This window comes from Enhydra lutris, unplaced genomic scaffold, assembly GCF_002288905.1.
Source record: "Enhydra lutris kenyoni isolate GAN:26980312 unplaced genomic scaffold, ASM228890v2 scaffoldscaffold26, whole genome shotgun sequence".
Taxonomy (NCBI): Eukaryota; Metazoa; Chordata; class Mammalia; order Carnivora; family Mustelidae; genus Enhydra; species Enhydra lutris.
In genome coordinates, this window is record NW_019154110.1 from 843,462 (window position 1) to 869,668 (window position 26,207).

Sequence of the window (26,207 nt, forward strand, 5' to 3'; positions counted from 1 at the left end):
TGTAGCTGATTACAAATGTGCATAAAGCAGCACCTCATTATAGTTGTATGTCACATTTATACTTTTTATAAAATGTTAAATCCAATTTAAAAAAACAACATTCACTGTCTCTTTTGATCCTAAAACAATCCTGCTAAAGTAGGTAAAAAAGTGTATTACCCCCACATTATATATTGGCAGACTAATTCATTGAGGCAATAAAACTAGTAAGTAGTGAAATAATCTATAGTAATAATTCCAAAAAACACTTACTGAGTGGATGGGGAAGAAACTGGCTAAACAGGTGGAACTCGGCACCTCCCTTTAATCAGAGGAGTTCCATTTTTATATATTCCCATGTACTGCATTTTCTTCATATATGCTTTAAAAATGGACTTATAATGGGGCGCCTGGGTGGCACTGTCAGTTAAGCGTCCAACTCTTGGTTTCAGCTCAGGTTGTGATCTCAGGGTCATGAGATCAAGCCCTGCATTAGACTCTGTGCTCAGTGTGGAGTCTGCTTAAGACTCTCTCCCTTTCCCTCTGCATCCCCAGCCCCTGTGTACACACGCTCTCTAAAATACGTAAGTAACTCTTTAAAAAAAAAAGAAGAAAAAGAAAAAGGACTTAACACTGCTCTTTAAGAAGCCCTATACCTACACCAAAATCCTTAAAGCCAAAAATGATTCACACTTTTAACCACTAGACTTTTGTTTTAGTAACTGACTAGATGTAAGAGATGGGACAACACAGTTAATTCCCAAGTTTCTAGTGAGTTTAGTACCATTCACTTGGATAGAAAACACAGGGAAAAAAGAGGAAGAAGAAAGAGAGGTAGATTACAGTAAGTTTAGTTTTAAACCTTCTGACTTTAAGTAGCTATAAGATATTTAAGTAAAGATACACGATAGGGGCGCCTGGGTGGCTCAGTGGGTTAAGCCTCTGCCTTCAGCTCAGGTCATGATCCAGACTCCTGGGATCTAGCCCTGCATCGGGCTCTCTGCTCAGCAGGGAGTCTGCTTCCTCCTCTCTCTCTCTCTGCCTACCTCTCTGCCTACCTGTGATCTCTGTCAAATAAATAAATAAAATCTTAAAAAAAAAAAAAGATACACGATGTAAGTGGTAATTAGATATACAGGTCATGGCTTGAGAGAGAGACTTGACGTAAGAAAAGCATTTGGGAAAATTAGCAATCAGGGAGTAGTGATTCAAACCACATAAGTGATGAAAGGCAATTCAGAAGAAGGTATATAATGAGGGCAAAAAAAAGGGAGACCAGAACGTAACTGATGGAACCTTGACAGATACCAATATTTAAGAACTAAGACAGGGGCGCCTGGGTGGCTCAGTCAGTTAAGTGTCCAACTCCCAGGCTTCAGCTCAGGTCATGAGCTCAGAGTCCTGAGATCAAGCCCACATCAGGCTCTCCGCCCTCAACAGGTAGTCTGCTGGAGATTCTCTCTCGTTTTCTGTCTCCCTCTACCACTCCCCGCACTCATGCACATGCAATCTCTCTAAATAAATCTTAAAAAGTAAAAATAAAAAGAAGTAAGACAATCAAGAGAGAGGTCAGCAAGGCAATGGAGATGGACAGCAGTGATAACACAAAAGAGAGGTCAAAGTAAGTCTAAAAAGTGCCCAAGCCACCTGGCACTAAGAGATACCTGTCGACTTTAGCAAGCACAGTTTCAGAACTTCAAGTGGCCTCGGTATTCCATTCCACAGTAAGATTTCAAGTGAGCACTGTAAATCACTGGGGTTGGGGAACAGCAACTTGTTCTCAGAGTATCAGGGATGTATTCTCTTTTTTTAGATGAGGATATATGCTTGGTAAACACTATGATATATGAAAGTTTTAAAAGAGATACCATGGGGCGCCTGGGTGGCTCAGTGGGTTAAAGCCTCTGCCTTCGGCTCGGGTCATGATCCCACGGTCCTGGGATCGAGCCCCGCATCGGGTTCTCTGTTCAGCAGAGGGCCTGCTTCCCCCCGCCCCCTGCCTGCCTCTCTGCCTTCTTGTGTTCTCTGTCTGCCAAACAAGTTTAAAAATAAATAAATAAATAAAAGAGATACCACATGGCATTAATAATATCATAACACAGAACAACCAAAGAGCAAGATACATATACAAAAATACAGAAAACAAATTAGAACTTAAGTTTTTAAATGAGTCTAATGCCATTAAGGATAACTGAGTCCAGTGATGTGGAACCTCTACCAACGGAAGGTGTACCACTATCAAAGTAAGAGTACATTAAGACTGAAGAATCTCTTGGATCTGAGTCTAACAGTGCTTCTAGAGTTAGCTACTAATTTCAGTTGTTAATCTAGAGTTAATTTTCATCAGTTTTTTTTTAAAGATTTTATTTATTTATTTGCCAGACAGATAACATAAGTAGGCAGAGAGGCAGGCAGAGAGAGGTGGCAGAGGGGAAGCAGGCTCCCTAATGAGCAGAGGGCCCAATGCGGGGCTCGATCCCAGGACCCTGAGATCATGACCTGAGCTGAAGGCAGAGGCTTAACCCACTGAGCCACCCAGGCACCCCAATTTTCATCAGTTTTATTAAGAATGGAAGACTTAATCTCTTCTGAAGCAAGTGGACATCTAGGCACAAGTTTATAATCATCTCTCCAAGAAACTTCACACATATGATTTAAATTAATCTATTAAGTCTCAGGAGATGAAAAAAAGCAACCAATTACTGGAATCAAAGCAAAATTCCTACATAAGTGTAACAGATCATGCTGAGTAGAACCAAACTAGTAACCCTATATACAAAGCAAAGAAAATGGTTAGAATAGAAAGAACTGAGATGAAGGACTTTTACCCATGAGCAAAAGGAATTGGCTACATAGAGCTTAGGCTTACATACGGAAATACTGTTATCCTTTGAAACTATCAACAGTAAGATCTGTGTTTGCCTTCTAAACGACTCCATTTATTCAAATGCCAGGGTTAGATTTTTAAGCATTTTAGCTGACTTCCTACATTCTCTTCATTGTTCATTTATCCCTCAGGATAATTTTTGTAGCTGTAATATCATTTCTAACACCCCAATACTACGCCAACCCTTATAAAGGAGGTAAGAGTTTTAAAAGTTACTCCAAATGTGGGGTGCCTGGGTGGCTCAGTCTGCGAGTCGGTTAAGCATCTGCCTTCAGCTCAGGTCATGATCCAGGATCAGCTCCCTGTTCAGTGGGGAGTCTGCTTCTCCCTCTTCCTCTACTCTTCCTCCCTGCTTGTGTTCTCTTTCTCTCTCTCTTTCAAATAAATAAAATCTTTAAAACAAAAAAAAAAAAAGTTACTCCAAATGCTGTGAACTGCTAAATAGTATCAATTCTAGAAAGACTGGATAGCACCAACAATAAAAGGAAAATACTTCAGGGTCCCCAGTATCTCCTAAAAATTTAAATCAGAGCAGAGGGAATTCCAGAGCATGCATTAGAAGAGACTGAGATGGAAGCTGTTTTTCACAGATAAAGAAAAAGAGGCTCAGTGAATTTAACTGGCCTTCTGGCTAGCAAGCAATGAAGCTAGGAATCAAACTTGAGTCTTATGAAGCCAATGTGACAGTAACAGTGTTTCTCAAACCCTGTACTCTAGCATTCTATGGATGAAAAAAATGTTCCATGAATTCTATAAGTATTTTACTGTAAATTCATTGTTTCTATAAGGAGAAACAAGGGTAAATCAAAAGCTGACAAAATGAGTAAGATGTTTCTTACCAAGCCCATCAAAACAGACACACTGAAAAGGCTGAGTTCACATATTCAGGAATTAGGAAAGCAATGGAGTTAATGCTCTTTGTTCTAAAAGGTTGCAGTGGCCCAATAAATCTGGGATGTCTGCAGGGTTATGAGGCACACTGTTAAGATAATAGAGACGACCAGTCAGGATCAAGAATGCCAGTTCACAGCACCACAAGGAAACTGTCACCTTTAGTGCCCTGCACCAAATGACCCTCACCATTATAGACAAATATCAAGATGAACTACAAAGTCCTAGGGGAAGATATGAATAAAGTTCATTTCAAGCAAAGACACTACTGAGGGTCTTTCCATAAGCTGCTGCCATAGGACATCAACTAAGACAGGTAACATGACTTCTTTTTTTTTTTTTAAGATTTTATTTATCTATTTGACAGACAGAGATCATAAGTAGGCAGAGAGGCAGGCAGAGAGAGAGAGAGGAGGGAGCAGGTTCCCTGCTGAGCAGAGAGCCCAATGCGGGGCTCAATCCCAGGACCCTGAGATCATGACCTGAGCCAAAGGCAGAGGCTTAACCCACTGAGCCACCCAGGTGCCCCATAATATGACTTCTTAAATATGCTACATTGCCCACTGGTCATAAGTCTTATACCTCTCCAACCACATGCGCACCAATAAAGAGTTACAATGATCATCCTTCACTACCACACTTGAAAAAATGTACCTACTTTGTAAAGTAGATCAGAATTCAACAACTACCAATCTTGGGACAAGTACGAGCACAGCAAGAGGTCACAATGGACCTTATCTTGGCCGTGATGAAGTAAAAGAAAATGCAACGTGGGTGAGTCACTATGAGTGGACCCTCATTTTTACCATTAAGCAGAAGAACATATATCTGGTATACTGGCCTTTTAGTTACCATTTCTCTTCAGTAGAGCTCTGGGTCTGAGGTAACATCCACCCCTCTTTCTCCACACCACAGGACCAACAAAACTATCTACCAAATAAGTACACCATGTTGGATTTTTTTTTTTTTTAAAGATTTTTCTTTATTTATTCGACAGAGATCACAAGTAGGCAGAGAGTCAGGCAGAGAGAGAGAGAGGGAAGCAGGATCCCCGCTGTGCAGAGAGCCTGATGCGGGGCTCGACCCCAGGACCTGAGATCATGACCCAAGCCGAAGGCAGAGGCTTAACCCAACTGAGCCACCTAGGTGCCTGGATTTTTTTTTTTTTTTTTTTTTTTTTTTTTGGAAAAAAAAAAAAAAACCCACAAAAATATGCATAACTGTTCTTGCTCATATTTAGATAGTAATGTTTGAGTTATGGAACCACAAAGCAGAAATCACTACTGAACAGATCAGTTTTGATCTTCTCCCTTATGTTTTCTTCTATATACTCTTTTAACCTGTTAAGAAAAAGAACCTTACTGAAAACTAAGGTAAATGAAGGTATGATTATGATATGACTTCACACTAACTAGGCTATACTTCTGATTATGCTGTTTAATGATACATGTATTACCGACTGACATTTGAAAAGCTGCTATAATCACTACTATAATCAAAAGTCAGTGATGTCAGGGCGCCTGGGTGGGTCAGTGGGTTAAGCCTCTGCCTTTGGCTCGGGTCATGGTCTCCAGGTCCTGGGATCGATACCCTCATGGGGCTCCCTGCTCAGCGAGGAGCCTACTTCTGCCCCCCACCTGCCTGCCTCTCTGTCTACTTGTGATCTCTCTTTGTCAAATAAATAAATAAAATCTTAAAAAAAAAAAAAAGTCAGTGATGTCAACAAAAGAAGGAGATTTTGCCTTAATTCCTCAATACAACTTTCAAGACATTTTCTCGGGGCACCTGGGTGGCTCAGTGGGTTAATGCCTCTGCTTTCGGCTCAGGTCCTGATCTCAGGGTCCTGGGATCGAGCCCCCCATCAGGCTTTCTGCTCGGCAGGGAGCCTGCTTCCTCCCCTCTCTCTGCCTACTCGTGATCTCTGTCAAATAAATAAATAAAAGCTTTAAAAAAAAAAGACATTTTCTCCATTTTCTGGCTTTAATATAAAGTTTACAGTAATTTTTAAAGATATTTATTTTACTTAACTATGAGATGCACTTAGAATGTATTTCTGTGAGAAATTATTTTGCATACTTAAGAAACCCATAAAGAAAGTCAGGTACTGCAACAGGGACAGACAATATAGCTGTCATATATTGGGAAATTTGAAACATTTACATTTGTAAAATATAAAGCAAATTTTCACTACAGAACAAGGAAGAAAAATAAAAAAGGGAAGAGATGGGGAAAGGATGATGAGTGTCTATTATATTCCCAGCTTCATACTACAGAATATAAAGGGAGGATTAGGTTATGGTGCCTTGTCTTCCAGGAATTTAGAAATCTAAGGAACAAAACCAAAGTTACCGAAATATGTGAAACCTAGTTAAAAAAAGAAATAAACAAGAGTAAATGAAGAATTTTTTTATAAAGGTAAGATGTGAGCTGAGACTTTAAGGAAAAAGACAAAGCACCCATTATAAGGAGGAGAATCCAGGGGGAAAAGGAATGAGAATGGTTAAAAATGAAGATCTCAATGTATATTTAATCAAATCATTCAACATTCTTGATTTTTATTTATTTATTTATTTATTTTTAAAATATTTATTTGACAGAGATCACAAGTAGGCAGCGAGGCAGGCAGAGAGAGGAAGGGAAGCAGGCTCCCTACTGAGCAGAGAGCCCGATGTGGGGCTCTATCCCAGGACCCTGGAATCATGACCTGAGCTGAAGGCAGAGGCTTTAACCCTCTGAGGCACCCAAGCGCCCCAACATTCTTGATTTTTAAGAAAAAAGACTGATTTACTTATTTGAGAGAGAGTGAGTGAGTGCAGGAGGACCAGGCATAGGGAGAAGAGAGAAATCTTAGCAAACTCTGTGCTGAGGGGGGAGCTGGACATGGGGCTTGATCCTACAACACCAAGGTCATGGTCCCCAGCCAAAAGCAAGACTCTGGCACTTACCTTCTGTGCCACCTAGGCACCCCTCAACATTCTTGACTTTAAAACATTCCTTGACAATGGAAAGGTCTTCATAATATTGAAGAAAGATATCTCATTATTATTATTTTTTAAAGATTTTATTTATTTATTTGACAGACAGAGATCACAAGTAGGCAGAGAGACCCACAGAGAGAGAGAGGAAGGGAAGCAGGCTCCCTGATGCGGGGCTCGATCCCCAGGACCTTGAGATCATGACCTGAGCTAAAGGTAGAGGCTTTAACCCACTGAGCCACTCAGGCGCCCCTCATTATTATTTTTTAAAAGAAATCTCTCAGGGGTGCCTGGGTGGCTCAGTCAGTTAAGCCTCTGACTCCTATTTCAGCTCAGGTCAGGATCTCAGGGATCGAGGCCTGCCTGCCATCACGCTTCACACAAGGGTGTGGAGCCTGCTTAAGACTCACTCTCTCAGGGCACCTGGGTGGCTCAGTGCATTAAAAGCCTCTGCCTTCAGCTCAGGTCATGATCCCAGGGTCCTGGGATGGAGCCCCACATCAGGCTCTCTGCTCAGCGGGGAGCCTGCTTCCTCCTCTCTCTCTGCCTATTTGTGATATCTCTCTCTGTGTCAAATAAATAAATAGAATCTTAAAAAAAAAAAAAAAGACTCACTCTCTCCCTCTCCCTCTGCCCCCTCCCTCCCTCCCTAAATAAAAAAATAAATGAATGAAAGAAATCTCAAGCCTTCAACCAGTAAATAGAATACTTAATGGCAAAACACTACAAATACTTGCACTGAAGTCAAAAACAAGGACAAGGATGCTTATAATCACTATTATTATTTTAAACGGTTCAAAAGTAATCCATCTAATAGCTATAAATACTGAAATGAGATTAAGATAATGAGAGAAATGGCTGAAAAGACAGGACAGAAGAAAATTATTAAGGACATGAAAGGCAAGAAAAGCCAGTTTAATGAAAGTGATATTTTAAAAAGACCTATTTATCAGAAGTATAGTGGAGGATTTAGATGGGAGTGCAACCAAAGGAAGATCATCATATAATAAGTCAAGCCCTAAAGAATAAGTGAAGATCCTTTAAAATCAGGTAATCATACACTGCATCATCATAAGCATCTCCAGAATTACCTTGCTAAATACAGGTTTCATTTGTTGATGGATCATAGTTTTTACCCTGCATCAAATAGGAAGACTGTCAATAATCTACAATACTGCTAATAATGGACTTAAATTTTTAGAGTCAGAATGGGTCAAGTCCTGGGGCGCCTGAGTGGCTCAGTCCTTACAAAGCGTCTGCTTTCAGCCCAGGTCATGACCCCAGAGTCCTGGGACTGAGCTCCGCATCAGCTCCCTGCTCAGCGGAAAGCCTGCTTTTCCTGCTCCCACTCCCCCTGCTTATGTTCCCTCTCTATCAAAGAAATTTTAAAAATCTTAAAAAAAAAAAAAAAAATGGATCAAGTCCTAATACATGGCTGTCATTCCACCGCTGCCTGATCATTTACTTGTCCCTTGTCCCCTTGCCTCATTTCCCAATTATCTACTTGTATTCCTTGGGTTGACCTCCAACCTCATACAAGAAATAGGAGCTACTCAGTATATAACTTCCTCAACTTACTTATTTGTGGCACTGCCTTTCTCTCCTACAATGTTTCTTTTTCTAATACACAGAATAAGACCAACAAATCTTTCAGTGAAATAAAATGTGATATATAAGCACAGTAAAAGGACTTTGTATGAGTTCTACGGAAAGTCAACAATTTTAGTCTCGATGACTGTATCTTTTTTTTTTTTCTCAAGATTTTATTTATTTATTTGAGAGAGAGAAAGAGAGAAAGAAAGAGTGACCAGGAGGAAGAGGTAGAGAGAATCTGAAGCAGACTCTGTGCTGAGCAGAGAGCCCAACATGGAGCTTGATCCTACAATCACGAGACCCTGACCCGACCTGAGCCAAAACCAGAGTCAGATGCCTGACTGAGCCACCCTGGTGCCCCTTGCTTATCTTTAGGGTTGCTTACACTTCATTTTTGTTAACAAATGTTGGAATATATTTTTTGAAACAATCAACAATTCATAATTTTTGTTTAAATTCACAAATGAAGTGTATGTTTTAGTTTATTGGCTGTTTTGACAAATCTAACATGAACAAAAGGGAAAAAATACCAGTACTCCTACAGTATAGGGTGGCAATACTTCTTATATGGAATGATCAGAATATGATGCATTCTACCGAATGAAATATTTCAATTAAAAATCAATTTTCGGGGCACCTGGGTGGCTCAGTGGGTTAAAGCCTCTGCCTTCGGCCCAGGTCATGATCCCAGGGTCCTGGGATCGAGCCCCGCGTCGGGCTGTCTGCTCAGCAGGGAGCCTGCTTCCTCCTCTCTCTCTCTGCCTGCCTCTCTGCCTACTTGTGATCTCTGTCTGTCAAATAAATAAATAAATAAAAATCTTTAAAAAAAAAAAAAAATACACTACAGCTACACATGTTCATGGAATTGAGTTAGATTCCAGACAAGGCTCTGGCACAGGTGCACATTGTCATCATGTTGGAAATAGTTGTGAAGACAAGTGTAGGCACAACAGTTTGCATCATGGCAGTATCCTATTACTGGTAGTTTTAGGGTTTAAAGTTTTGAGCACTTCTTGTCTGGCTTTAGGATCTATGATAGGAATGAGAGCAATGTTTAGATCTTGTTAGTGGTTCAGTTTTCAAAGTTATTTCCCATTCCTTTTAAAATCTTTTGGTTCAGGGGTGCCTGGGTGGTTCAGTGGATTAAGCCTCTGCCTTCGGCTCAGGTCATGATCCTAGGGTCCTTGGATGGAGCCCCACATCGGGTTCTCTGCTCAGCGGGGAGCCTGCTTCCCCCCTCTCTCTCTGCCTGCCTCTCTGCCTATTTGTGATCTCTCTCTGTCAAATAAATAAATAAAATATTAAAAAATAAAATCTTTTGGTTCAGTTTAATTGAAGAATACTCTGAGACTGCATTTAAGTTCTTTAAATCCAGTTTGTACTACTTAATCTTTGTGAATTAGAATTTTCTTCATACTAGGCAACAAAAGCAAAATAATGAATGCTGGGACTGAAATAAGACTGTGACTGTAATTCATATCCTCTCAATTTCAGGTCTTTATATTTGTAAAAATAGCTATATATTTTCATCAACTTTAAAGTAAATACAGCTGACCCTTGAACAATGTGACGGTTGGGGTTCTGACCCTTTGCTTAGTTGAAAATCAACATGTAACCTTTGACTCCTCCCAAAACCTAACTGCTATTAAACAGCAGCCTTACTGATAACAGTTGGTTAACACGTACTTTGTATGTTGCGTGTATTAAATATTGTATCTTACAATAAAGTAAACTTAGAGGAGAATGTTACTAAGAAATTCGTAAGGAGGGGCACCTGGGTGGCTCAGTCATTTGGGTGTCTGACTCTTGATCTCAGGGTTGTGAAATTGAGCCCTAAGTCGGAGTCTGCTGGGTGGGAGGCTGATTGGGTTCCCTCCTCCCCCTTTCCTGCTTGTGAGTTCTTTCTCTCTTTCTGAAAGAAAGAAAAGGAGGAAGGGAGGGAGGGAGGGAAGGAAAAAAATCACAAGGAAGAGAAAATATATTTACAGGACTGTACTGTATATATTGGGGGGAAAAATCCCACAATATATGTAGATTCACACAATTCAAAATCCCCTGTTGTTTAGAGGGTCAGCTGTATATTTAAACATAAACTAGTTAATGTTTTAACTTTAGTTTTAACAGTAAACTATTGCTTTTACCCGCCTATGCTTTGAGAATCTGCTGCTTTTTAAACTTCAAAAAGTTGATAATCGTGGAGCTTATAACCATATTGCCTGTGTTATCACATCCTATAAAATGATCGCTAAAGTTTCTAATTATTGCCTTGCTGTAAAATATTATAAGCTTCTGAGCCTTCAAAGGGAAATTTAAGTATTCTGTTTGTATTATGTTTAGTATTTTTATTACTTTATTTTTTTAAAGATTTTATTCATTAGAAAGAAGCAGAGAGAGCACAAACAGGGGGGAACACAGGGGGAGAGGGAGAAGCAGACTAGACTCCCTGCTGAGTTTGGAGCCCGATGTGGGGCTCCATCCCAAGGCCCAAGGTGGAGATCATGACCTGAGCCAAAGGTAGATGCTAACCATCTGAGCCATCTAGGCACCCCCTAATCTCCTAATTTTTTGAACAGGTTTTTTTTTTTTTAAAGATTTGATTGATTGATTGATTGATTTGAAACAGAGAGTACAAGCAGGGGGAGGGAGAGGGACAAGGACACTACCCCTGCAGGGTTCAATCCCACCACTCTGAAACCATGACCTGAGTCAGAATTAGGAGTTGGACTCTTAGGAGTTGGACTCGTAATAAACTGAGTTACCCAAGTGCCCCAGTCCTTTTATTTTTTTGAAAATTGATTTTTATTTTATTTTATTTTTTGTTAAAGATTTTATTTATTTATTTATTTGAGAGAGAGAGCTCGATCCCAGGACCCTGAGATCATGACCCGAGCCGCAGGCAGCAGCTTAACCCACTGAGCCACCCAGGCGCCCCGCTGTAGTGTATTCTCATGTACAATTTTACATGTACAGGTAAGGGCATATCTTTACTTTTTTTAAAGACCAGGGCAGAACAACATTCAAATATAAGTATAAACATAAATATAAATATAAATAACATTCAAATACATGCACAGGAGAAACTTGAACACCTCAATTAACAGCAGAGGTTACTTTTTAAAAGCAAAATACAGCTTAAAAATACATTATAGTCATGAAAGGACAGGGAGGAACCTCAGATGCATCACCAAATCAAAGTCATTCTGAAAAGGCTATATACGGGGCGCCTGGGTGGCTCAGTGGGTGAAAAGGCTATATACGAGTCCAGCTTTATGGAGATGGCAAATTATGTAGACAGTAAAAAGATTAGTTGTTGCCAAGGGATGGACAAATAGGTGAAGCATTGGGGTTTTTAGGGCAGTGAAGCTATATATAGGTAAAGTAGAACTGAAGAGAAGGGTAAAGAATTAGTTTTAATGTGTTGGCCAAAATTAACTAACAGAGATAAACACAATAAATTATCTAAAAAGGGTTTCAGGGGCACCTGGGCGGCTCAGTGGTTTAAAGCCTCTGCCTTCAGCTCAGGTCATGATTGCGGGGTCCTGGGATCGAGTCCCACATTGGGCTTTCTGCTCTGCTGGGAGCCTGCTTCCTATGCGCTCGCTCTCTCTCTCTCTCTCTCTCTCTCTCTCTGCCTGCCTCTCTGCCACTTGTGATCTCTGTGAAATAAATAAAATCTTTTAAAAAAAATTAAAAAGGAGACTTATTTATAAATAAATAAATAAAAATAAAAAGGGTTTTCACATCACTTTAGGAAGGTTGCCAGCTCAGCTGAAGAGGATCTGGAAAGTTGAGAGGCAACATGCCCCAGGGCATGGGACTGTAATAATATGATAGAAAGGTGTTCTAAGACAACACATTTAGTTTCAAGCTATCCCAGCTCATTCTTTCCCACAAACAGAACTATCCTCAAAGATGACTAAGAAGAAGGAAGGATGCAACACAGAACTCATGAATATTTTCTTAAGAGAAGGGGGAAAAGTACGTGTGGCTGACTTGGTAGAGCACGCAACAACTGATCTCAAGGTTGTAAATTCAAGCCCCATACTGGGTGTAGAGATTACTTAAAATCTTAAAAAAAAAAAAAAAAAAAGTGAGAGAGAGAGAAGGGGAAAAGTAATAAAGCAAATAAACTGGAGGAAAGAATGCTTCAGAGAGGAAGAAAAATCCCAGGAAGAAATGGAAAATTAAATAACTCCATACTCTCAAAAAAACGAAATCTATGGTAACATAAAACTAAAAACAAACAAACAAAAAAGATATGATACAATATAATCAAATAGAGTAAAAGAAAACATCTCTTTTTTTTTTTTTTTAAGATTTTATATATTTATTTGGCAGAGAGCACAAGTAGGCAGAGAGGCAGGCAGAGAGAGGGGGAAGCAGGCTCCCAGCTGAGCAGAGAGCCCGATGCGGGGCTCGATCCCAGGACTCTGAGATCATGACCTGAGCCCAAAGCAGAGGCTTAACCCACTGAGCCACCCAAGTGCCCCAAGGAAACATTTCTAAAATAAAAAATAAAATCAAGCTTGGTGAATATGAAGATAGGTGGGAAAAAAACACTTTGGATACATAGGCAGAAAAGTAAAGAGGAATATCAAACTGACCTAAAACATGACCGCAACTTGTTATCTGTACTTCCTTTGTTTAAAAGAAAATTCACTAAAATTTTACTTTTTTTTTTTTTAAGATTTTTTAAATTTATTTGACAGACAGAGATCACAAGTAGGCAGAGAAGCAGACAGTGGGGGAGGGGGAAGCAGGCCCCAGCCAAACAGAGAGCCTGATGTGGGGCTCGATCCCAAGACCCTGAGATCATCATGACCTGAGCCGAAGACAGAGGCTTAACCCACTGAGCCATCCAGGCACCCCTAAAATATTATTCTTATTACACAAAAAATAATAAGTATTGCCTTATAAAATATTCAAACAATACTGTCACAAATCTTTGTTCCACTCTACCCAAATCTTATTCTTCTCTTCACAGGCAACCACTGTTAACAGATATAAAGGCACAGAAGAAACATATAGTTGGGTGTGCGTATTTGAGGGGGTGTTCAATATAAATGTATCAGAGTATGTTATTTAGCAAGCTATTTCACTCGACAATAGATTTTAAAGCTCTCTGCTTATAAACATGAATATACTACATTCCTAAACTGCTATAAGGTATCCCACAGATTGGAAGTACTATACACACACCCACACACACACATATATTTATTTAAAAATTTCATTTATTCACCTGAGAGAGAGCAAGAGTGAGAGAAATCACATAGGGAGAGGAAGTGGGAGAAGGAGACTCCCTGCTGACTGTGGAGCTCAACACAGGGCTCAATCCCAGAACCCCAAGATCACGACCTGAGCCTAAGACAGACGTCTAACTGACTGAGCCACCCAGGCGCCCCTGAATGCACCGTATTTAACATACTCTTACTGACAGATCAACATTTTAGGTTGTTAACAGTTTCTTAAGACAAACAACAATGCAACAAACCTCCTTTTACATAGCTATCGCCTAGAAAAATACTTGCACATGTGCTAAAAAAGCTCCTTATAAATAAAACCTTAAATCAAAGGACATACTTTAAAAGATATTGTTAAAATGACCTTTACAGAAATTATAACAATGTATACATTCCCACCACCAGTGTCTGAAAGAACCCAGTTCCCCACATCCTTGCTGGCAAAAGCTGTCTATGATCAGAATTTTTTCATTTCATTCAACTGACTGAAGAACAAACTGTCATTTTGTTTACACATCTTAAACATTAGTTCACATGTTTATCGGCCAATTTTAAATTTGTTTTGTTTGTTAATGGCCTTAGTATTATCTTTATCTCATTTTTCTACTGGCTGTGATAATTTTTTATCAATTTTTATGATTTCTTTATATATTCTAGATGCTATTTCTTTGTTACATATGTTGCAACAAGTATTCTCAGCTGGATCACTTTATTGTTATTATTTATTATTTTAAGTCTTTTTTCATATGAAAATTTTATATTCTGATATAGTCACACATATCCATTTTTCTTTTAGTTTCCATATTTGGAATCTGTACAAAGTCCTTTCCTATCAAAGGCTGTACTTTTTCCTACTACTTTGACATTGTTACTTTGTATGTGCTTAACATTTGGGCTTTTACTTCATTTGAATTCAAATTTATTTTATTTAGTGCAAACTATGGTAGCGATACTATTTGCTGAACACTACATCTTTTTCTTATTGCTCTATCTTTCAGCATTTTCTTCTTCCAGAAGAATTTCAGAATTAAGCTGGTCAAATTCATGCAAAATTCTGTTTGGATTTTAATTGGGACTGTATTTAATTTTATTAATAATTTGGGAGCTCTGACAATTTTCCATTATTAACTTCTTTTTTCTACCAGAAACAGGGCAAAGAAATCTTTTTTACAACATTATCCAGTGACAAAAACAATTCACTTTTGTATGCCATCTTATTTCAGGACAATATACTAAACCCAGTAATTTTAACTATTGATTCTCTTTTCTTCTTTTGAATTTTTTAAATGATTTTATTTATTTATTTGATTGAGAGAGAGATCACAAGTAGGCAGAGAGGCAGGCAGAAAGAGAGGGGGAAGCAAGCTCCCCGCTGAGCAGAGAGCCAGATGTGGGGTTGAGCCGAAAGCAGAGGCTTAACCTACTGAGCCACCCAGGTGCCCCTTTCTCTTCTTTTTTAAGATTTTATTTATTTAGGGGCACCTGGGTGGCTCAGTGGGTTAAGGCCTCTGCCTTCCGCTCAGGTCATGATCCCAGGGTCCTGGAATCGAGCCCCAAGTAGGGCTCTCTGCTCGGTGGGGAGCCTGCTTCCTCCTCTCTCTCTCTGCCTGCCTCTCTGCCTACTTGTGGTCTGTCAAATAAATAAATAAAAAATCTTAAAAAAAAAAAAAAAGATGTTATTTATTGATTTGAGAGAGAGAGCACCACGGCGGGGGGCAGAAGGAGAGGGAAAAGCAGACTCCCACTGAGCAGGGAGTCTGACACAGGGACTGATCCTGGGACCGGGGATCATGACCTGAGCTGAAGGGCAGACTCTTAACCAACTGAGACACTTCAGTGCCCCTCCACCACTTTGATTTTCTATATAGATGTTAGCACCTACAAATAAGTTTGCTTTCTTCCTTTCCAATAGTTCTATCTAGTTCTTTCTATTGCCTTACTGCATTGGTTAGAATGTAAAATCTAAGTTTAAATGGCAGCAGAAACATGGGAACTCTGAACCTGTTTTTATTCCTTGGGAATGTACTTACTACCTCCAACATTTGCTGTAAATTTCAGGCAGAGTGCCTCAATCAAATTAAGAAAATATACCCTTTCTCATTTTCTAAGAAAAAACAGTATTTTAAAAATATTTTAAGTAATCTCTATATGAAATGTGGGGCTTGAGCTTACAACCCTGAAATCAAGAGTCACTTGCTCTACTGAGCCAGTCAAGCAGCCCTTTTAGAAATTTTTAACAATCTTGGGGCATCTAGACAGCTCAGTCTGTTAAGAGTCTGACTCTTTTTTTTTTTTTTTTTAAGATTTTTTTTTCCATTTTTTTTTTAAAAGATTTTATTTATTTATATGACAGAGAGAGAGATCACAAGTAGGCAGAGAGGCAGGCAGAGAGAGGGAAGCAGGCTCCCCAACGAGCAGAGACCCCGATGCAGGGCTCGATCCCAGGACCCTGGGATCATGACCTGAGCTGAAGGCAGAGGCTTTCACCCACTGAGCCACCCAGGTGCCCTAAGAGTCTGACTCTTGATTTCAGCTCAAGTCTTGATCTCAGGGCTGCTTCACACTCAATGTGGAGCCTACATAAACAGAACCAAAAAAAAAAAAAAATTAACAATTAAAAGTGGGTATTAAAATTATTTCTGGGGGTTGGGTGAGCCTGGTGGTGGTTATTGAGGAGGACACGTTATTGCATGGAGCACTGGGTGTTATATGTAAAAAATGAATTTTGGCTGGGGCGCCTGGGTGGCTCAGTGGGTTAAAGCCTCTGCCTTTGGCTTAGGTCATGATCCCAGGGTCCTGGCATGGAGTCCAGCATCGGGCTTTCTCCTCAGCAGGGAGCCTGCTTCCCCCCCCACTCTCTGCCTGCCTCTCTGCCTACTTGTGATCTCTGTCCGTCAAATAAATAAATAAAATCTTTAAAAAAAACAACAACAACAATGAATTTTGGAATACTACATCAAAAATTAATGATGTATGGTGACTAACACAACATAGTAAAATTAAAAAAAAGTTTCTGTATCTTTAGGACTGATATGAGTTTTCTATTATTAATATATTAATTACATTAATAAGTATCTTAATGTTGGAAACTTGTGTTCTTGGGATGTATCATACTTGGCCATATGAACTTTTTCATATGCTACTATATTCAATGGTCATTTAGTATCTTTTTATTTATTTATTTGTTTGTTTGTTTATTTATTTATTTATTTGACAGAGAGAGAGAGAGATCACAAGTAGATGGAGAGGCAGACAGAGAGAGAGAGAGGGAAGCAGGCTCCCTGCTGAGCAGAGAGCCCGATGCGGGACTTGATCCCAGGACTCTGAGATCATGACCTGAGCCGAAGGCAGCGGCTTAACCCACTGAGCCACCCAGGCGCCCCCTAGTATCTTTTATTATCTGAGTTCATGTAAAAAATTAACCTGTAATGTTTATTATTTTCCCCTTGCCTAGTGCTACTAAAGGGGCTATTCTAGCCTCAGAAAATGAGCTCTTAAGTTTTCCACCTTTTGGAGTACCTGGGTGGCTCAGACATTAGGCGTCTGCCTTCAGCTCAGGTCATGATCCCAGGGTCCTGCATCTGGCTCCCTGCTCAGCAGGAAGCCTGCTTCTTCCTCTCCCACTCCCCCTGCTTGTGTTCCCTCTCTTACTCTGTTTCTCCCTGTCAAATAAAAAAATAAAATCTTTAAAAAAAAAAAAAGTTTTCCCCCTTTTTCTATGTTGTGGAACGCAATATAATCTGGAAAGTTACTGGTCCTTAAAGACTCAACAGAATTAAGAGTCTAGGCTTAGAAACCATCTGGACTTGATGTCTCTAACTATATTTAAAATTTCCTCTACAGGGGCTCCTGGGTGGCTCAGTTGGTTAAGCAACTTCCTTCTGCTCAGATCATGATCCTGGAGTCTGGGATCAAGTCCCACATGAGGCTCTCTGATCACCAGAGAGTGTTTCTTCCACTGTCCTCTCTCCTCTCATGCTCTCTCATTCTCTCTCTCAAATAAATAAAATAAAATAAAAAATTTCCTCTATAGTAACCTATTCAAGTTATCTACTTTCTGAACCAATTTTATCACATATATATTCCTAGAAAATCACCTATTCAGATTTTCTAATTTAATAGGCTAGAACATTTTCATAATTTTGAAAATCACCTCTGAGTTCATTTTATGTCTCCTTTCTCATTACTGTATTATTCATCTGTGTCTATTCTCTTTATTCATCAGTTTTTTAATGGTCTTTCTTAAAAGCTAGCTTTTAATTTTGCTAATAATCAAGTTTACCAGGTTATATTTTCTATTTTATTAATTTCTGCTTTTTAAAAAAATTCTTTCTCTTTGTTTTCTTTGGGCTTATTTAATTGTTCTTATTATTTTTTAAAAAAGATTTATTTGTCTTAGAGAGAGAGCAAGCACAAGTGGGGGGAGGGGCAGAAGGAGAAAGAGAATTCCCAGCAGACTGGTCACTGAAAGCAGAGCCCAAAGAAGTGGGGTTCAATCTCACAAACCTCTGATCATGAGCCAAACTCAAAAGTTGGTCACTTAACCAACTGAGCCACCTAGGCACCCCTGTTGTTCTTATTCTTGAATTGAATGTGTAGCTCATTTCTGACCTTTGTTTTTTTATTTATTTCAGAGATTTTATTTATTTATTTGACAGACAGAGATCACAAGTAGGTAGAGAGGCAGGCAGAGAGAGGGGGGGAAGCAGGCTCCCTGTGGAGCAGAGAACCTGATGGGAGGCTCGGTGCCAGGACCCTGGGATCATGACCTGAGCCAAAGGCAGAGGCTTTAACCCACTGAGCCACCCAGGTACCACCTGACATTTGGGTTTTGTTTTTTTTTAAAGATTTTATTTATTTATTTGACAGAGAGAGATCACAAGCAGACAGAGAGGCAGGCAGAGGGAGAGGGGGAAGCAGGCTCCCTGTTGAGCAGAGAGTCCGATTCGGGGCTTGATCCCAGGACCCTGAGATCATAACCAGAGTTGAAGGCAGAGGCTCAACCCACTGAGCCACCCAGGTGCCACCCCCGACCCCGACCTTTGGTTTTTTTTTGTTTGTTTTTGTTTTAAAGATTTTATTTATTTTATTTATTTGACAGAGAGAGACACAGTGAGAGAGGGAACACAGGCAGGGGGAGTGGGAGAAGGAGAAGCAGGCCCCCCGTAGGGCAGGGAGCCCGATGTGGGGCTTGATCCCAGGACCCTGGGATTATGACCTGAGCCGAAGGCAGATGCTTAACGACTGAGCCACCCAGGTGCCTCCCGACCTTTGGATTTTTAAAAGACTCATTAGACACTCTAACTTTATGTACACTGGTTTTTATCCTAAGTAACCTCATTATTATTTATTTCGTTTCCTAAGTTTCATTTTGTTTTCTTAACTCCAAAACATTTAGAAGTACATTTTTATTTTTTACTGTATTTTGAAGATTTTATTTATTTGAAAGGGAGGGAGGGGGAGAGAAAGAGAACAGGCAGGGGAGGGGCAGAGGGAGAGGGAGAAGCAGATTCCCCATTGAGCAGGGAACCCAATCTGGGTCTCAATCCCAGGACCCTGAGATCATGATCTGAGGCAAAGGCCAACACTTAACTGAGTGACCCAGGCACCCGTAGAAGTACATTTTTATTTTATTTTTTTTTAAAGATTTTATTTATTTGACAGACAGATCACAAGTAGGCAGAGAGGCAGGCAGAGAGAGATGGAGAAGCAGGCTCCCCGATGAGCAGAGAGCCAGATGCGGGACTCGATCCTAGGACCCTGGGATCATGACCTGAGCCGAAGGCAGCGGCTTTCACCCACTGAGCCACCCAGGCGCCCCAGAAGTACATTTTTAAATGTTGACATGGATAGGTTTCTCTTAGCTCTCCTTTTGCCATATTAATTTTTATATTAATTTTATATTAATTTTGGTAAGAGAATTGTAATATTTAATGAACAGTGAACTTAAAATTGGGAAACTCGTCCTGCCTCTATTACTAGTTATGAAATTGGTCATCTTAATTTTTCCCATCCTCAATTTATCTGTAAAATAAAGATATCAGTCATATTCACATAAATGAATTTGTTATTACTCAATATTTGTATGCCACAAAAAAGTAAAAACAAAGAAGGCAGGCAATATACATTTGCTGAGCTGAATCATACTTAGTAGTACTGCTCAAATGATGGGTGTCCAGTATGTCAAAATTCATTGCATTTCAACCCCAAAACACCTCAAAGTATTTTACAAGCTAAATGGTATCCAACATTCTAGAAATGCTAAAATGTTGCAAAGGCAAGATTAAGTGCCAAAATGTATCTTACTTGTAAGAGGTACATAAACATTTGTTTCTTCCTCTCAGTAAATATATATTCATATTATTTTCAAAAATGGGAGAAAAAGCAAAAAATTTTATCTCCTTACTAAAAACTCTCAAGATTTTTTTTAAAGATTTATTTATTTATTTATTTATTTGACAGAGAGAGAAAGAGAGAGAGAGAGAAAGAAAAAGAGAGAGAGATAACACAAGTAGGCAGAGAGGCAGGCGAGGGGGGGGGGGATGCTCCCCACTGAGCAGAGAGGCCGATAAGAGGCTTGATCCCAGGACCCTGAGATCATGACCTGAGCTGAAGGCAGAGGCTTAACCTATTGAGCCACCCAGGCGCCCCTTTCAAGATTTTTCTACTCCCCAAGTTTACATTTAGATGTAAAACCAATTTTCTTTGCTTAAAGAGCACTCTCATGTCATTCTTACCTAAAATCCCCTACAAATTTAGCCCCTGAAATTAGGTTCTCTCCTCAACTGATTTTTATTCAAAATAAAAGCTCTATTTTGGGGCGCCTGGGTGGCTCAGTCGGTTGGGCATCTGACTTCAGCTGAGATCACGATCTCAGGGTCCTAGGAATCGAGCCCCACATCAGGCTTCCTGCTCGGCATGGAGTCTATTTCTCCCTCTGACCCTCTCATAGCTAATGCAATTCTATCAAATAAATTAAAAATAATAATAATAATAATAATAATAAAAAAGCTCTATTTGGGGCCACAATATTTAAATATTAATGTTGGTTATGAGGGTAGTAAGGATGACTTACAGTCAGTGCACAGGCATCTAGAAGAAAAAGATCTGGATTTTTTTTTTATAAAGATCTTATTTATTTATTTGACAGAAAGATCACAAGTAGGCCGAGAAGCAGGCAGAGAGAGAGAAGGAAGTAGGCTCCCCACTGAGTAGAGAGCCCCATGCGGGACTTGATCCCAGGACCCTGAGATTATGACCTGGGCTGGAGGCAGAAGCTTAACCCAGGGAGCCACCCACGCGCCCCAAGATCTGGATTAAGAAACAAGAATGATTAAAAACCAGATATATCTTCATTAACACAAAAGTACATAAGCAGAGTTATTAATTACAATATTATTTATAGTTACAAAATAGTGGAACATAAATGTCCCAACATGGGAGAATGGTTGAAGAAACACGGTATATACACAGTAGAGTACTAATTGTTAAAAAAAAAAAAAAAAAAGGAAAAAAAGTTTTTAAAAAAAAAAAAAAAAAACTGATATGGAGTTCAGGGAGATCCTGCTAATGGAAAAAAAGCCAAGCACTAAAGAGCACATATAATGTGCCACCTTTTTACTTAAGAAAGGACAAACAAGGGATGCCTGGGGGGGGGGGGGGGCTCAGTCAGTCAGGTCATGACCAGAGATCCTGAGATCAAGCCCCACATGGGGCTCCCAGCTCAGTGGAAAGCCTGCTTCTCCCTCTCCCTCTGCCCCTCCCTCTCCCTCTGCCCCTCCCACCGGTTGTGCTCTTTCTCTTGCTCTATCTCTAATAAATAAATCTTTAAAAAAAAAAAAAAAAGGAGAAACAATAAAACATAAAACATACATGTATCTCTCTTATCTTTATTTTTTTCCTTTTATAGAGGGAGAGAAGGGGAGGGGCAGAGAGAGGATTTTTTTTTTTTAAAGATTTTATTTATTTATTTGACAGAGATCACAAGTAGAAAGAGAGGCAGGCAGAGAGAGAGAGGAGGAAGCAGGCACCCTGCTGAGCAGAGAGCCCAATGCGGGGCTCGATCCCAGGACCCTGAGATCATGACCTGAGCTGAAGGCAGAGGTTTAAGCTACTGAGCCACCCAGGCGCCCCAAATATCTTTTTTTTTTTTAAGATTTTACTTATTTATTCATGAGAGACAGAGAGAGAGAAAGGTAGAGGCAGAGAGAGAAGCAGGCTCACCAAGAAGCAGGGAACCCAATGCGGAACTCAATCCTGGGAGTATCCGGCTCTCTGCTCAGCGGGGAGCCTGCTTCCCCCCACTCCCCCTGCCTGCCTCTCTGCCCACTTGTGATCTTTCTCTGTCAAATAAATAAATAAAATCTTTAAAAAAATAAAATAAAATAAGTACCTGTAAATGTGTATGTGTATTAGTGGGCCTCAACTCAGGGAGATTTTGCACATGCCCCATCCCAAGAAGAGTCAGCAATATCTGGAGACATTTTTTATTGTGGTATCTAGTGAGTAGAGGCCAGGGATGTTGCTAAACAACTGGCAGTGTATAGGACAGATCCCACAGTAAAGAATTATTTAGCCCAAGATGTCAATAATGCCAAGACTGAGATAACCTTAGTATACATATGTACCAGAGCATCTGTAATGTTTATACGTACACATTTCTTGTTTCTGTCTACTTTAAGAGCCCAGAAGCAGACACCCCACAGCAATAAATACACTTAGTACCCATATCTTGATGTCTAATGCCATTCCCCACTAAAAGGAACCACGGCTTATTGCAGCAATGACTGATTCTAGGATTAAGGCAGGATGGGTACACATAAGCATGGACCACCTTGTTATGCTAGAAAGTAAGAAAGTGTCCACAAATAAGGCCATAAGTAAGAGCCAACTGAAGAGGCTCCCATGGGCCAGTCCGGAATAGTCAAACACCAAAAGTATAAGAAAAGTAATGAATTATAAAAACTATTGAAAATATGAGAACTTAGGAGTTCATACCAATAATGGAAAAAAAAAAAAACAACTAAATAAGAAGAAATGCAGAAAAGTCCCTTGATTACAGCAAAAGGCTGAGTGATAACTAGTAATGTGGATTGAGTGGTTGTGTATGAAAATCACCACTCTGCAACCACTGTAGTAAAGAATGGTTCAGGCAAGAATTATCAATGGATGTTAAATTTAGTGTGAAAATTTGATGGAAATAAGAATGTTTTGCATGGGGGCACTTGGGTGGCTCAGTCAGTTAAGCAGCTATCTCTTTTTTTTTTTTTTTAAGATTTTATTTATTTATTTCAGAGAGAGAGAGAGATCACGAGTAGGCAGGCAGAGGGAGGGGGAGGAAGCAGGCTCTCTGCTGAGCAGAGAGCCCCCTGCGGGGCTCAATTCCAGGACTCTGAGATCATGACCTGAGCAGAAGGCAGAGGCCCAACCCACTGAGCCACCCAGGCATCCCAAGTGGCTATCTCTTGATTTCAGCTCCGGTCATGATCTCAGGGTTGTGGGACTAAGCCCCACAACAGGCTCTGAGCTCAGTGAAGAGTCTGCTTGAGGTATTCTCCCTCTACCCACCACACTTGCTTGATTTCTCTCAAATAAATAAATACACCTTTAAAAAAAAAAAAAAGAATGTTTTGCATGGTCCTAAAATGTCTTTTTATGTGTTGAAAAGAAAATTAATGTAACTAGACAGTGGAGAAATCAGGCATCTTGACTGAGGGATCAAAATTAGCATCACCACTGAGAGGTAGATAAACATTATGTGTCTCTAGACATGATATCCTGTTAAGAATACAAATTGCTTACATAGTATTCTGGTCAAGAATACATAATCTGAATCTAATCATGAAGAAACATTCGACAGCTACAAAATGAGGAATATACTATTAAATAAAACCCAAATCAACGACTATTCCTCAAAAATATTACTGTCCTAGGCATGCCTGGGTGGCACAAGGCTGACATACAACTTTTGGTTTTGGGTCGGGTTGTGATCTCAGAGTCCTGAGATGGAGCCCCATGTCAGGCTCTGCACAGAATCTGCTTTAAATTCTTCCTCCTCCCTCTTCCCCTCTCACGTGTGCTCTCTCTCTGTGTCCAAAACAGTAAAGCCCCTGGGGCGCCTGGGTGGCTCAGTGGGCTAAGTCTCTGCCTTGGGCTCAGGTCATGATCCCAGGATCGTGGGATCGAGCCCCACATCGGGCTCTCTACTCAGCAGGGAGCCTCCTTCCCCCTCTCTCTCTGCCTGCCTCTCTGCCTACTTGAGATCTCTGTCAAATAAATAAATAAAATCTTAAAAAAAAAAAAAAAAAAAAGTAAAGCCCCCATTGGGCAACATGCTCAGTGGGGAGTCTGCTGGAGATTCTCTCTCTCTCCCTCTCTGAAATAAAGAAATAAATCTTTAAAAATAACAAAGACTAAAGAGAAATGACAACTAAATACATTACATAATCTTGTATGGACAGTGTACTAGAAAGGAGAGAGAGAGAGGAAAAAAAAACGAACAAACCAAGAACCCTGCAATGAAGGACATTATCAGGTCAACTGAAAAAATTGGAATATGGAAAGTAGATTCAATGTTAAATTTGCTGAACTGCCAACTGTCCTATGGTTTTATAGAAGAATATCCTTAAGATCTTTTGTATATGCAACTTATTCTGAAATGGTTCAGGAAAAAAATACTGCAGGTACACACACACACACACACACACACATATACAGGTACAGAGTACAAATGATAAAGAAAATGGTACAAAATGGTATAAAAATGTTACAAAACAGGTGAAGTGCATAAAATGTATATTAAATATTCTTTTTACCAATCTTACAACTTACCTATAAATTTGAAATTATTCCCAAATAGTTTTGTAAAAAGCCACAGAAAATTTAAAAATCTAGAACATGAAGCTAAATTATTCCTCGTATTCTTTACCTACAAAAACAGAATGCTATAATATATGGGATGCTACAAGATACTATAAAATATCAGTGGTCAGAGGCGCCTGGGTGGCTCAGTGGATTAAAGCCTCTGCCTTCAGCTCAGGTCATGATCCTGGAGTCCTGGGATCGAGCCCCACATCGGGCTATCTGATCAACAGGGAGCCTGCTTCCCTTCCTCTCTCTCTGCCCGCCTCTCTGCCTACCTGTGATCTCTCTCTCTGCCAATAAATAAATAAAATCTTAAAAATATATATATATATCAGTGGTCAAATCATTTTATGCCTCTGTCATTAATACATTTACATTAACTATTACGTTATCCACCTCATAAATTTCAAATCCTCTATCAGCCCCTGGATGATAAAGATAAAAAAATACAATAAGGCAAAGGAAAGGAATTAACAATAACAACATAAAGGCCTTCATTTTTCTAATACACACATTTTACACAAAAAAATTTAGAAGAACTCTGAATGATCTATTTTCCTACTGAACGTAATATATTTAAGACAAGCTCAGAATAAAACTTATCCCAACTAACTTATTTGTTCTGCTTTAAATTTGTATACAATAAAGTCACAAGGATATAACACTATTTCAAAGATCCAGTTTTAAAATCAGACTAAACTGCCCAAAACAGTATCTGAACACTTACAGTAATAGTTTTAATCTAAGAACAGCTCTCCCAAAGCTGTATTTTAATTTACTACTTTGTCTTTTATAGGAAGATTTTTTAAAAAACCACACAAAACAGAGAAACTTACAGTTCATCTCGTTGTCTCTGGGACAGCACCATTTTGGCTGTAATATCAAGCTTCTTTGATATAGTGGTATGTCCCTCCTTTGGGAAATCAAAAAGCTTTGTGATCCCCGGATTGATAATTAAATATGCCACTAAGTGGCGTCCACAAAGGGGAAGACGATTCTTTTACAAGTGAATCCAACCAGTAATCAGGAGATAGTCAACGAATAAGGTTCATTCCACCTAAGGGAGGAGAGAGAGAGAGAGAGAGAGAGAGAGAGAGAGAAGGTAATTTCTATTACTTGCAGTATACTCTTTCAAAGAGGAGGATTACTTAACACTAACATGAATTTAATATGTTTTCTGTTATAATCAATGCCATAATATTAGTATTTTTTAAACTACCTTATAGTTTTACTGAACCAAACAAAACAGTACTATTTTTAAATTTACCCATGCCCAACCATGTCACCTGCCAGAAAATATTGGTATCAATTTTATTAAATTTCAAATACTAACATATAATTTCTCTAGATTATAACTCTCCCTCAAAGTAAAAAAAGGGGGCAGGGCACCTGGCTAGTTCAGCTGGTGGTGCGTGCAACTCTTGATCTCAGGGTTGTGGGTTCAAGCCCAATGGTGGGTATAGAGATTACTTAAAATTGAAATCTTTAAAACAAAGAAACACAGAAAAACCATAACTGAAGTAATTTTTTTTTAAAGATTTTATACATTTACTTGACAGAGAGACAGACAGTGAGAGAGGGAACACAAGCAGGGGGAGTGGGAAAGGGAGAAGCAGGCTTCCTGCTGGACAGGGAGCCCGATGTGGAGCTGGATCCCAGGACCTGGACTAGGATCATGACCTGAGCCGAAGGCAGAAGCTTAATGACTGAGCCACCCAGGTGCCCATGATATAATCTTCAAGACTGAATATAAGTGAGTAACAACCTCAGAATAGT

At 39.6% G+C, this 26,207-nt stretch overlaps 1 protein-coding gene across 1 annotated transcript in view; it reads right to left on the reverse strand.

Annotated features, from left to right (window-relative positions):
- Positions 1-26,207, reverse strand: part of LOC111151396 (platelet activating factor acetylhydrolase 1b regulatory subunit 1) — a 94,097-nt gene that overhangs the window by 29,511 nt on the left and 38,379 nt on the right. Inside the window, exon 2 of the mRNA XM_022509387.1 lies at positions 25,268-25,488. Coding sequence (XP_022365095.1) covers positions 25,268-25,299 — 32 coding nt within the window. The 5' untranslated portion in view covers positions 25,300-25,488. The remainder of the gene's footprint in view (positions 1-25,267; positions 25,489-26,207) is intronic.